Genomic DNA, 14,306 nt, shown 5'->3' on the forward strand with positions numbered 1-14,306 from the left:
AATTCAATATGAGAGTCAGGAGCGCTTTGTATTTCAATTTGAAGATAAACAATACACTTTTTGTAGAGTCCCTTAGGGATTTCATAATGCACCTGCAATAGCTCATGCACATGTAACTCAAATGCTGTCTAACTTAGAAGAGTCAGACAAAGATCATGTGTATTCATATGTGGATGATATTCATATGTGGATGATATTATCATTACGGGTGTTAATAAACAGGAAGTACACAAGAGAGGACAGAGAGGACTAGAGCTTATTCAAAAGACAGGATTTAAAGTTAACCTGGAGAAGGCTCAGCTAGTTCAAGAACAAGTGCAGTACTTGGGCACTCTTATCGGTAAAGAAGGAAGAAAAGCTGATCAGAGAAAGGTCACAGCATTAGTGGAAGCTCCTGCTCCAACTGATGCTCATTCTCTTAGGGTTCTATTAGGAGGATTTAATTTTTTGAGATCGTACATTTTTCAATATGCCCAAATAGCAGCCCCATTGTATAAACTGTTAAAGAAGAAATCTCAGTGGGAATGGGGTCCAGAACATGATCAAGCTTTATCTCAATTGAAACAAGCTGCGCTAAGAGCTCCAGCACTTAAATTCCCAGATAGTGCTAAGCCATTTAGTATTAGACTTGCAACATCTGATGTAGCTCTTGCTGCTGTACTTTTACAGAGAAATGAAGATGATAAATTGGTTCCAGTTGCATATGATTCAAGGAAATTGCAGGGCACAGAATTAAATTTTGATCCTTGTGAAAAGGAATGCTTGGCTGCAGTGTGGGCAGTTCAGACTTTTGAACCACTGACAGGTACAGCTCCTATAACAATTCAGTGTCTGCATACTCCTTTGAAGTATATTTTGTCAGGACAGTTGGTAGGAGGTAGAGTTTCAGGAACTAGATTAGCACAATGGACTCTTATTTTGCTTAACAGAGGAGTTACTAGTGAAACAATAAGCAAACCTGATTTGATGGCACATGCACTTATTGAAAAAGGAAATGATCATAATTGTGGAGAATTGGAAGATACTCACATGTCACTGTGTAAAGTAGCTCCATTATTGTCAGAGATTGATAGTGCAGATTTACATCCACACATTTGGTTTACTGATGGTAGTTCATTATGGGAAAAAGGGGTAAGACATACTCAGTATGCAGCCATAAATTTGGCTGGAGCTGAGATAAAAGGAAAAATACACACACATGTATCTGCTCAAAATGCAGAAGTTGAAGCAGTTAAACAGGTTTTACAGTTCTATCCTAATCCACCTCCAGCAGTGTATGTATATACAGACAGTGATTATGTGGCTAAGGGCCTACAATATTGGATGTTAGATTGGGCAAAACATGGATGGCATACCATAGATGGGAAAGAATTAGCTCAGCGTAAACAATGGGAATATTTGTATACTTGGACAAGTAACCATCCAGGGATTTTACATGTTAGACATGTTAAGGCACATCAGAAGAATCAAGATAAGGAATCATATTGGAACAACAAGGTGGATAAACTAGCTAAGGAATTTATAGCAGCAGTTACCACAAGAAGGCAAGCACAAGATCAGTCACAAGAATCAGAGGAGCCTATATGGCATCCATCTACTATTGAAAGACAGGAGTTAATTTGTCTTGCACATTCTTACCTTCATGAGGGAATAGAGGGTACTTTATATAGAGTTAAACAAGTTGCACAGTGGCCTCAGATGAAAGATCAGATCAAAGAATGGGTAGCTAATTGTATACCCTGTGCTCAAGAAAAAGCTAGACAAGCTGTAACTTATGATAAATATCTTTAACCGTATTAGTCCAGTTGTTTATCAGATTGTTTTACCCAGTGATAAGCTTAAATGGGTACATATCTCACAATTAAAGAAATTTTCTTGAGTTTTCTTGTTACAGGATGGAGCCATGGAGACTTTTTTGTGGAGTGAAGCGTCCGCGTCAGAAAGTGATGCTGCCTCCTCGAAGATCACCTTTCCAGCCTACCTGGCGTCTTTCCTGGAAGAAGATGTTTTGTCTATCTTATGTTTCCTGGTTGTTTGTGTTGTTTGTCCATTTATCATACACTCATGCTGAAGAGGTTTCTCTTCATCCTTATTGTTCAGATGAGTCACAATTGCAAGATGGTCAATATAGGAAAGTAAAGTGGAGTTCTACAAAACAAAGTGGAGCTATAGCTTGGCAATGTACATGTGAATATTTAGGTAGTCCTTCCCCCCAATATTATGTCTACAATGATAACACTACTCATTTTCAGAACTGTACTGTTTCACAAAGTGAGATGTTTGCCCGTGATAATAGATTTCAGTTTGATGAAAGGATAGTTTACTGTGTTTCTTATTGTGTTCCATACACTATACGATGTGATCTGACATACCCTATTGAAACTGATAGTTGCTCCCATGATACACCTTTTGTCTTAAGTACACATCCTTTCCAAGTTAAATATGATGAACCTCATGATGTTTTATATCATGTAGATTATCATTTTGTTACGTGGCATTTACGCCCTCATTTATTTTTAGTGAGTTACACATATCCAAATTGCTCTAGTTTCGTTGCTAATCATGTTCAATTACTTGAATCTTGGTTTTCTCTTCAAACTACGTATTCTCCAGAGGAAACTATTCGACATAAACGTAGCATATTAAATACTATCTTAGGTGGTGCTAGTACAGTACTAGGCACCGTGAATACAGTTAATTTAGAAGTACTTCGTAACAAAATGACTTCTACAGCTCGGCATAATGCTGATGGTTTTAGATCCCAATATAATATGAATGAAGCTTCCTCTCGTTTATCTAATGTTATTGTGGATACTACTAGTCTTGTATCATCCATTTTGGAGAAGAAAATACTTATGCTTGCTAAAAGTGAGTATGAACTTTCTAAAGATGTATCTTGGGCATTAGCTTGTAGCCAAGTACAAATAGAACTTAACACTATTCTTAAAGAAATTCTAATTACTGCTCGTCTAGGTCATTGGCCCACTTCACTCATGCAACTTGCAAGTAAGCATATACCTCAATTTGCTCTTGAAAATTTAGACTGGTGGACCGTTAGTGTTCCTTCTTGTTCTTTTACTGGTTGTACAATTGGTACTTTGCTTCCATGGCAGGGTGAACATATTGTTATTTATCCTATAGTTAACATTGGTATTCAATTACATAATGTGGTTGTATATCCTCGTGATGTTTTGAATTGGATTTTACCTCTTGATAGTGCATGGAATGAGTTTCAACCTATTGATCCAAGTTTATGTAAATCTTTTCCTTATCATTTCTCTTGTTTTGATGGTCAACTACTGAATATGTCATCACCTTGTTTACTTAATGTATCTCAGTGCTTTTTAGAGGCATCTGTAGAATACAATCCTAATGAAGATTTTATGGTGTATTATTTGGGTGCTGGACATTTCTGTTTTCACTTGTTTACACCACAAACTGTTTTCTTCACTACTACTCAAAGTTCTGTTCCATTTTCTGTGGACCTTACCAATGACACATGGTGTTCTAATCAGTCTCAAATTTTAACTTCGCTTCGTATCAATGGGACTGTATTTTCTACTCCTATCATCTTTAAGCAGTCTGTGGACATCACAAAGGACTTTCTTTCTTTTTCTGTTCATCCTTTACCATTGGGACTAGGTGAAGATATCTATCATCACCTTGTAAACTTTACTGCTCTTCATCACTATATTGCTTATTTGACATCAAATAATACTCAAGTCCAACACACTATTCAAATTGAAAATGAGAAAGTTTCACGCACTTTCTTAAATAAACCTGTTCATTTCTCTTGGTGGGACTCATTGTTCGGATTTTCCCCAACAGCCTCTCATGTTTTTGATTTTCTAATTCATCCAATTGTTATTATGTGTGTTGTGCAAGTTATATTCTTTTTCATTTTATTGTTTATGTGCTATTGGGTACGTAAAAAGACAACACAGCTTTCAGTTATGCTTGCAGATTTCCATTTACAACGGAAGTTTTATAAGAATGCATAATTTTGCTGTGCTATGTACTTAGTATGTGATTCCTTGTTCACTGATGAGTTCTCATGGAATCATTTGAGGGAAATGTGGGATGATGGGGAGATTATTTCTTTTATTTCCTTATTTGAATTAATATTGTATTAGATACAGTGGATTTAACTAGTAAACCAGCTACTAGTGACAGGCTGAAGCTTTGCTGACTTCGCATTTTTCTCAGAGATGCTGGACATTGGAAGAGTGACAAGAACATCTGGAGTGTGTTAAATTAGTCTACATTTGGGTCTGTCTATCAACCGGAGCTGAAGTCCTGGATGTAGTCATTGCTGTAGTCATTGATTGGTTGGGGTCAGAAATAACTCCCAAAGGAACAACTGTTTCTACGTGAAAGAGCCATGCTAATAAGTGATTCTTAGTTGGCTGGGGCTATTCTGGCACAAAACCATATATGACAAGAGAACTTGGTTATTCTGGTACAAAACCATATTTGAGGAAAAGAGCTCTAATTTGTGACCAATCAGAAAAGAACATTTGTCTTGGATTTCACTTGGGACATTATAAAACAGGGTAAAACTTTATCATCGCTTTGGAGGCAGAGAGAGAGAAACACATGCCCAGAAGATATCCTGTATCACAGTGCTACACTCCCTCCCCACTGTGAGTATCAATAGCCTGGCCAGCTACAACTTACATCGTAAGTATTTGATACAATATTAATCAAGTATAGATATCAATGGGAAAGTCTCTACGTTTATTTCATTATCTCTGAAAAGATCCCTAGAGATAACTGGATAAGGAATTATATACTTTACTGTATATTCTAAGTGTATACTAAAGAAACATTAAAAAGGATATAGCAAATCAACTTTTACCAATTTGCTTATTAAAAATTATTATTAAATTGGTGTCTGTGAATTATTCCTTATCAAACTAAAACAGTTACAGAAGGACCAGATTGGATGGTGGTAGAGGAGTGGAGGGCCCGGATGCTGAGGCAGGCATAAAGGCTGCAGAAAGCAAGAAGTCCAGGCGTGTGCTGAGGCATTCTACTGCCGAGGCCAGTGTCTCCAATGCCTTCTGCTGTTTGTGTAATTTTTGAGCCAAGCCAGGAATAGCCTGCAAAGCGGAGACCCCCGCCGGGTCCATGGATTGGCTATCTGTTATGACCTCTATGGAAATGTGGACCCTTGGCCTGTGTTGGGATTGACGCTACCTGAGAGGAAGGCCTGCCACAGGTTCCCAATGACAGGAGGCGAGGTTGAAGAATGACAGGGGCCAGCTGGAGCTTCACCAATACCAATCCCGTTCCCCGCGGGTTGAGCCTTTGGGTGCTAGGACCGGCTGGACTTAGGTGGGCCCCTGGGAGGATGGCAGGTGATGAAGATATGATGAAGCGGTCTGAGGTCAGAAGCCAGAAGAACACACGATAGCTGGTCTGAAGTCAGAAAGCCAGAAGAATACATGATAGCCGGTCCAAGATCAGGAAGCCAGAAGAATACACGATAGCCGGTCTGAGGTCAAGAAGCCAGAAGATCAGTCCGAAGAAAGAGGGTCAGGAAGAGGGACAGGCAAGCAGGATCCGGAACAGGAAGGCTGGATCAGGAATGGAGCACAGGAACAGGGACAGGAACATGCTGGAACAGGAACCCAAATCAGAACTCCGAGGAAGCAGACCTGTAGCCAAGTCGTCTGCTGCAGATAGGAGGTTGGTTTAAATGCCAACAGGCTCTGACATAGATAGGAGGAGCTGCTGGTGTTTTCCCGCTGCGGGCCCTTTAAGGCCCCCCCCCAGGTAGCACGCACATGCTAGGAGGAAGCAGGGAGAGTCGGAGTCGATGGCATCCCACAGCAGGGAGACCCAATACAGCCCCGGCGGAGAGGAGGAACCGGCGACTGCGTCGGAGAAGCCCGGGAGGCGTGGTTAGTTCTGGGAGAGGGCCGGCATGTTGGAGAGCTGGCCGGGATGGCCACAGCTGCGGGCAGTAAGTGTAACAATCAGCAGCACAGTAATAATGAGTGATCTCTATTATCCCAGTATAGACTGGGTGAATGTTACATCAGGACATTCTAGAGAAGTAAAGTTCCTAGGTAAAATAAATGACTACTTCATGGAGCAGCTGGTACAAGAACCAACAAGAGGGGAAACTATTTGAGTCCTAATCCTTAGTGGAACACAAGATTTGGTGCAACAAGTAGCAATGTTGGAAACACTTGGCAAAGATGATCACAACATTACCAAATTTGACTTAATAACTGAAGGGAGCGCAAAAAAGAAATCTATAATGACAGCATTTAACTTTCAAAAAGGTGACTAAGATATAATGAGGAAAATGGTTAGGAAAAAACTGAAAGGAGCAACTACAAAGGTTAAGAATTTAGTTCAAACATGGATGTTGTTTATAAATGTCAAAAATCACAATTCATTCCCATGACAATAATATTGAGGTTAGGTGGATTTAATAAACCGGAGATAAAAAATAGTCCTCCTTAGCCCCTTGAAATATTTCTAGGGTATTACTTCATATAGATGCTGAATGAAATGACCTTCATACTAGGAATCATTGGTATATGTTTGCACATTTGTTACTCAGCCTTATAAATAATCTTCAGTTATTATTCACTGTCTTTGGTACAGTACTTTTTATATTTTTTTGAATGCAATTTAAAAATATCAAATCATGATAGACTTAGGTAACTTGAAAAATGCCAAGAGGTCCAATAGCCTGCTATAAATCCAAATGCATGTCACGGGACTATGTTTCGAACTAAGAAATGTTCTTCTTTACAGTGCAATTAATGACATTCCGGTGAATTTAGCAATAATGGCATCTTAAGAGGAAGTGAGGTGATCAAATTTGCAGATGACATAAAATTATTCAAAGTTGTTAAATCAAAAGAGGATTGTGAGAAATGGGAAGAGGACATTGCAAAGCTGGGAGATGGGGCTTGCAAATGGCAAATGAGATTTAATGTGGACAAGTGCAAAGTGATGCACTTAGGGAAGAGTAACCCAAATTATAGCTACAAAATGCAAGGTTCCACATTAGGAGTCATCACTCAGGAAAAGGATCTAGGTGTCATCACTGAAATGTTCTGCTCAGTGTGCAGCAGCAGCCAAGAAAGCAAATCGAATGCTAGGGATTATTAGGAAAGGAATGGAGAATAAAACAGAGAATATCATAATGACTCTGTATAGCTCCATGGTCTGACCTCATCTTGAGTATTGTGTGCAGTTCTGGTCACCACATCTCAAGAAAGATATAGCAGAATTAGAAAAGGTTCAGAAAAGGGCAACTAAAATGATAAAGATGATGGAACAATTCCCCTATGAAGAAAGGCTAAAGAGGTTAGGACTCTTCAACTTGGAAAAAAGATGGCTGAGGGGAGATATGATAGAGGTCTATAAAATGAGTGGAATGGAATGAGTAAATGTTAATCAGTTGTTTACTCTTTCAAAAAGTACAAAGACCAGGGGACACACAATCTAGTTACTAGGTAATACATTTAAAACTAATAAGAGAAAATATTTTTTTACTCAGTGCATAGTTAAGCTCTGGAATTCATTGCCAGAGGATGTAGTAAAAGCTATTAGTGCAGCTGCATTTAAAAAAGGTTTGGGCAAGTTCCTGGAGGAAATATCCATTAACCATTATCAAGATAGAATTGCAGAAATCTGTTGCGGAGGTTGACCCCTGGCTCAAGGTGGTATTGGTGCCACCCATGGAGGAAACCCCCATGGGTCTCCACCGTCGGGAGGCGAGGCCAAGTGGGAAGCAGAGGCCGACTGGAGCTTCCCCAATACCAGCCCTCGTTCCCCACAGGTTGAGCCCTTGGGTAACAGGGCCCGCTGGACTTAGGTGGGCCTCCACGTGGTTGATCCTGATGGAGGTGTCCAGAGGCAGTGTCGGGAGGCAGCGGAAATGGAGGGTCCCAGTAGGGCGAAGCGAGAGCCGAAGTCGAGTCCAGACAGAGGGTCGAGGCCAGTGGCTGGAGACAGGGTCTGGTTCAGCTGAGTAGTCGAAGGCAGGCAGCTAGAGGTGAGGTCATGTCCGAGCAAAGGGTTGAAGGCAGGCGGCTGAAGGCGATGTCAGGTTCAGGTCCGAGTCAAGCCAAGGAAGTCCGTCCGAAGGTAGAGCAGGAACAGGAACAGGAGCTGGAGCAGGAACTGGAGCTGGAATGGGTACTAGGTCAGGAACTGGTACTGGAACAGGAACTGTAGCAGCAACGAAACACATGACAGAGAAGCGTGGAGACCTGTTGCCAAGGCAAGCTCTGAGCGTCTCAGCTTGCCTTAAATAGTGGAGCTGATTAACGTCATCACCTGGGGCTGAGGGAGGCTTTCCCTCTGCGGCCCCTTTAAATCCCAGAGAGGCACGTGCGCCTAAGGCCAACAGGCCAGAGAGGAGGAAGTAACGGCACCTCCCCACGCTGCACGCGGGGAGGCCTGGTCAGCCCTGGAGGAACTCGCAGCAGCTCAGAAGGGTCCCGGGAACAAGGAGGGAGCATGGACGCGGAGGTGACTGCCTACCGCTGCCAGGGAGGTCGGGCCAGCTCCGGAGGCCCAGTATCGGGGGTGAGTGAGCCCGGCTGTGGGCCTGCCCTGGCCGGGGAGCGCAACAAAATCCACTGCTTATTCTTGGGATAAGCAGCTTGGAATCTATCTACCCCTTGGTATCCTGCCAGGTACTTGTGATCTGGCTTGGCCACTGTTGGAAACAGGATAATGAGCTTGATGGCCCTTTTTTCTGACTCAGTATGGCAAGTCTTATGTTCTTATATTGTGGAATACTTTTATTTTTGCTTCCAACATAGAAACAAATATGGTATTTTTAAATAATCTCCAAGTTTCATATAGGCTTTTAACCCTTGTAACTGCTCTTTTTAGTATCCTTCTAATTTCTTCATTTTATCATAATCTTTCTTTTTAAAGTTAAATGCTACTACAGTAGTTTTATTGTTTTTGAAATGGAAGAAACTGGCATAATTTTTTTACCTTCTCTCGTCGGGCTACAATAAGTTAATACTTGTTACTGGAAGTTTACTTTATCATACTGTATAAGTGTTACCTCATGCAAGATGGGATAATTCTGTCATACTAAGCTTGTCAGGGGAAATTTTGACATAGTGATGCTGATCTCCTGTGAAGCACCATAGTAATGTATATTTAGAAAGCACCTATGAATCTCTCTCATCTACAGATGTTTCAGAATATTTATATTTATAAAACAAAAGGTGGCTGCACAGGAAAAAGCTCCAGGTAGCCCCATGTGGAATGGTCAAACTTCCATTCTGTTGTGCACAGTAATTCCATATCAGAACAAGGAATATGTCGGTCAATCAAACTGCACGATTAGTTAACACTCCTTATTGCTTTGTTATGATCTAGTTGATCTTCTTTATACGGCCTTCTGAATGTTTTCATAATCAGTGAATTTTCTTCACTTAGTCATATAATTTGGCCTATGTTGTGGATTATTTTTGTTTTGATCTTTCATCTTGTTTTCTCTTTTTAGAAAGAGACAAAACCTGTGCAGATGATGTTCAAGAAAGCCAAGTTTAATATGACATATATTGGTGACGTTCAGACCAAGTTGATTGAGATTCCATATGTGGATAATGAGCTGAGCATGATCATTATGCTTCCTGATGATATCCAAGATAATTCCACTGGCCTGGAGCTGGTAAGTTATTAATTGGAAGTCTGCGGAGAAAGGAGAGGAAAGCTTTGTTTATTTGATCAACTACTTTTCCATGGTAAAATCAAAGCTATTGATAAAACAAGGTAATAAAATGCAACATTAGAAGTTGCCAGAAGTTGTACAGTTGTAAACTTCCAGTGGTCCTGGGGGTTTTTGGGTTTTGTTATGCACCAAACACGCTTATGACACTTCTCCATGGATACAAGAACACTTAGATTTTGTAGAAGCATAATTTTTTTTGAGCAATATAAGTATTCTTGGGAGATGCTGCATGCCCTTTCTCTGACAAATTGACCACCAGCATCTCATTGTATACATGAACTGATCGTTCTTTTATAGGTAAAATATAATATAGTACTAGGTGAGAAATTCTTAAGTTGCATGACCAGCTGTTGTATCGTTTACATAGGTTGTCATGTCAACAGCATGATAAATTATCCCTAAACTACCCTGACCAGTTCTCCAAGTTAGGGCCCATTTACCATCACTCTTTAGATAATCCTTTGTTCTGTTAAAATCTTGCTGTTCATGGCAATCATTACATCTTAGGCTGTGTTTACAGATGCCTCTGTTATAGTTGCCCCTGTAACCAACATTCTAGTCTGAGGTTCTAACCATTGCCTTCTGCTTATGTGACCCTATAATTAGGTATCACAAATTGTCACCAGCTTCAACTGCTGTCCAAGCGTCCTTGGAATTCCTCCAGGTCAGGCTCAGTTGGGCATTTAAAGTTCACATAGCCAGAAAGGCTAAGATAGCAGAGGATTCTGGGTCAGTTGCCATCTCCATGTTGGTCTTAAGCTCAGGCACACATATCAGTTTGCTAGGTGAAGACAGGAGTGTTTGGGTTAGGGTTGGGCAGGGGAGGCAGAGGGTGGGAATGAGGACAGGGCATGGAGGCTGATATGTTTTCAGGAAGAGAGAAGCTTAAGATGATTCCTTGGGCTGATAAGACTGCAACTTTACTACTTTACTTTACTTATGGAGGATTTGGAGGGGAGGTCAGGCACAATGCCCAATATTACTTTTATATATTTAGTGCCGTGAGGGCTTGAGGCTGCAGGCCTGCAAAATTAATTATTTTTTGGCATTTAACTGACTATATAATTTGAATATAGCCATTGAAGGTAAAATTATCAGGTTCAACTACCCAGATAACTTAAAACTCTGGAATGCCCTACCATACTACCTAACCAATATCATCGATAATAAAGCATTCAAAAAAGAACTGAAAACCTGGATCTTCAGCCAGACTTTCAATGATGACTTAAGCAAATTACAATTATGATGCCTTAAGCCTCCACCTACTTCTCCCCTCTTCTCTTTTCCGCAGATATTTACCCCTTCCTCCTCCCACTGCCTCCCCCTCTATTGTATATACCTTCCTCGTTTTTCGTTTCTATATTCATTTTCATTATTTGGCTTAAACTATTTTAGTTATTTCCTGTTACAACCTGCTCCATGACCTGTTATATATACTTTTGTTTCACTACTTGTTCTATGTATCATTGTTTCGTTTCAATGTAAACCGGGGTGAAGGCATGCGCTAAACCTCGGTATATAAAAGCTTCAAATAAATAAATAAATAAACCTTGCTCTGAGGCACGTGCAGACTTCACCAAATAATTTATTTGGATAACTAGGAATATTGGAGTTAGCTGGATAAGTTATCCTGCTAAATTAACTCTGCCCCAGAATGCCTCCAGTTTATCCAGATAAGTTTTATTTGGTTAATGATTTAGCTGGATAAATCAGGGGCCAGATGTTTAAATATGGCGGTATGTCCAGCTAACTAAAGTTATCTGGCCAAATCCATTGAATATGGACCTCGATATGCATTATTTATATTTTTTAAATTGTGGATAGATTAATAATATAAATCATTTAGGCCAGGATTCATCATTCTTCGCAGAATGATGAATCCTGTGAAAACGGGGGGCGGGGGGTGAAGGGAGGTGGGCCTGAGAAAGCCCACAGCCTTCGCACTGAATAGCACCACTGTGAAAGGTGGTGCTATTCGGCGCGCTACTGTTAACGATAATGTTAGTAACATTATCGCCGGCAGCGAAGCACCACCGACCCCGCCCCGACTCCTCCCCTCCCCCTAATTTGCATGATATCGCGTGCGATAAGCCCTTAATGAGAGAGAAAAAGGATAGCAGTCTAAAATGCAATGCAAATAAATTTCGAAAGTTTGAGCAGTCAAAAGTCTGGGTAAAGTCAAGCCTTAACACAGTTCATAAACCTCAACTAATTATTATCCTATCTGAGCTACAAAGGAAGGGCCCCTGATAACTAAAAGCCGTGAGATGAGTGTACTCCAATCTAAGGTGTTTATTTTAAAACAAGCGCATGAGTATCCATGTGCACACGGTTCCTGGCGCACGCACATGGACATGGCGATTTTATAACATGTGTGCATCGCTGCAAGCATGTTATAAAATATAGTTCCCGAGTGCACATGCGCGCCGGATTTTAATATCCGCATGCACGTGTGGGCAGGTCAGGACTCGTATGCACGGGGAGGGGTGGATTTTAAAAACCAATGCGCGGCGACGCGAGTAGGCCTTCCCCAGTTCTCTCCTTAATTGAAGTGACCTGGGAGGGAACTTTCCTATCCCCCTAACTACCCTTCCTATCTTTTCCCCTCTGCTTCCCAACCCTTAACCCCTACCTAGCTAGTCTTAATTTTTTTTGTATTAATATTTACTGCTCCTTCGAAGCAGAAATAACTTCCTCACGCCGGCCGACTGCCGACACACGCTTCCTCAGGACAGGGCCTAATGGCTGCTGTCCTGGTCGGCTTCCGCCCCGCCCATCCCAGACCCCACCCTGGCCCATCCCTTTTTGCTGGCCCGGCACTTCTGTGTGTACTGGGAGATAAGTGCGTGGCCGGGCCCTCTCTAAATGTGCTTGGCGCGCACGGCCCAGCCAGGCTCGTGTCCCCCGGATTTTATGCATGCAGGCCATTGAAAATTCAGTCTTAAGTTTAACAAGTGAAAGAATGGTTGAGTAGATCCAGCTGAGAGGCTGCAATTCTCAAAGAGATTTATGGGGAAGTAAAAGATCTGAAAGAAGCTTAGGGCTACTTTTGTGAAATCATGTAAAAGTGATAATCATTTTTAATCTTCACTTTGTATGAGATGGGAAGCCATTGAAGTTGGATCAAAAAGAGCCTCGCTTCATCCTGCCTTTTTTCCCCAAAAATCATTTTAGCAGCTCGCATTACAATACTCTTTAAGTGATTTAGGATTGGAGAATGAATAATAATGTTAAAATCTTTTATTTTTCTAAATTTAGCAGCTGGCATGCACACTGAAGATAAAAAATAAACATAGTCCAAACTAGAAACTTTTTCTTTCCAAATGCTCGTATTTATTGATTTTATTGTTTGTTCTCATTTATTATGTTTGCTTTCATTTTATGTATGTTTATTGAAATCTGCAATGGAGGTTGTAAATTGTGGACTAGAATTGCTGCAATAAATAAATACAAATAAAATTTGACTGTGCATAGTAAGTTTATAGTCCAATTTGATTGTTGCGTTCGTCGGTCGCAGACGGCTGCGACCGCTCTGCCTTACCTCTTTTCTCCTCTTTCACTCTCCTTGGGCAAGATGCCTGCCTCCGGTGCTGAGTGCCGAGGGTCTCAGTGTTTCCAAACTACCATGGGCGTCCAAGTCCGCCATGCTCATTCCCGTGGCGTCCTGGGGCACGAGCGTGCACATCTCCCACATTCAAATACACGTCATGGTGGGAAGCTCGGGGCGTCCCCACTGCATGACATCAGTACCTCCGGGTATATCTAGCCTCCACCTCCGCTACCACTTTGAGTTAGCAAAGACTTCGCTTCGCTACTCTGCCTGCTCTAAGCTGCACGCTTAGACGCCGCTTTCATTCTAAGAGCCTCGCTCCTGTAGAAGCTCTAGACACCCGCTCCTTGGGGGTCTCTTGCTTCCAACTACCCTTCGGGGCCCTCACTAACTAAGACAACCACTCCTCGGGGGTCTTTCTCTCTCTTCTATATTTCAGGATATCAGACCATCACGTACTCGCTCCTCGAGGGCCTACCAGCCATTATATCCTGCACCACGGACCTTCGGTCCCACCATTCCATCATCAGGAAGACGCCTTCATTCCTGTGAGTACCTCTACGATCCAGTGCTCCAGCTCCACCTACCAGCTCCCGCCTATCGTGAACATCTGTGTGAGACTATCTATCTGAGCCTGTTGAACGTACTGGCACTTCTGGGATCAGTGCCTTACCTTCCTGCTTTCACTATCTATCTACAAGCAGTACAATAAAGCCTCTATCCATACTGCGTCTGCTATCTGAATTCAGCCTATCGCAGTGGTTCCCTATGGGGCCCCTCCCCATGGGCGGAGTCATCTCCATTGCAACCAAGGGTCCACAGTGCCACAAACACAACATTGATCCTCAAACTAGAAACATTTTTAGAATTAATATTCATCCCTGAAATCTTTGGAAAAAATTAGAGAGAACAATTACCTTTACCTGGTGTCTCAGACTTATGAAGATTTAAGCTTAAGTTTGTCCTAGAAGCCAAGAAGAAACAGCTGCCAAACATAGATTTAAATTATTCAAATCCTCAGTTCATATT

General features: G+C 41.5%; 1 protein-coding gene across 1 annotated transcript in view; it reads left to right on the forward strand.

The window, feature by feature from the left end:
- Nucleotides 1-14,306, forward strand: part of LOC115085006 (serpin B6-like) — a 152,397-nt gene that overhangs the window by 112,956 nt on the left and 25,135 nt on the right. The window contains exon 6 of the mRNA XM_029590511.1: nt 9,500-9,667. Coding sequence (XP_029446371.1) covers nt 9,500-9,667 — 168 coding nt within the window. The remainder of the gene's footprint in view (nt 1-9,499; nt 9,668-14,306) is intronic.

This window comes from Rhinatrema bivittatum, chromosome 2, assembly GCF_901001135.1.
Source record: "Rhinatrema bivittatum chromosome 2, aRhiBiv1.1, whole genome shotgun sequence".
In the NCBI taxonomy this organism is placed as follows: domain Eukaryota; kingdom Metazoa; phylum Chordata; class Amphibia; order Gymnophiona; family Rhinatrematidae; genus Rhinatrema; species Rhinatrema bivittatum.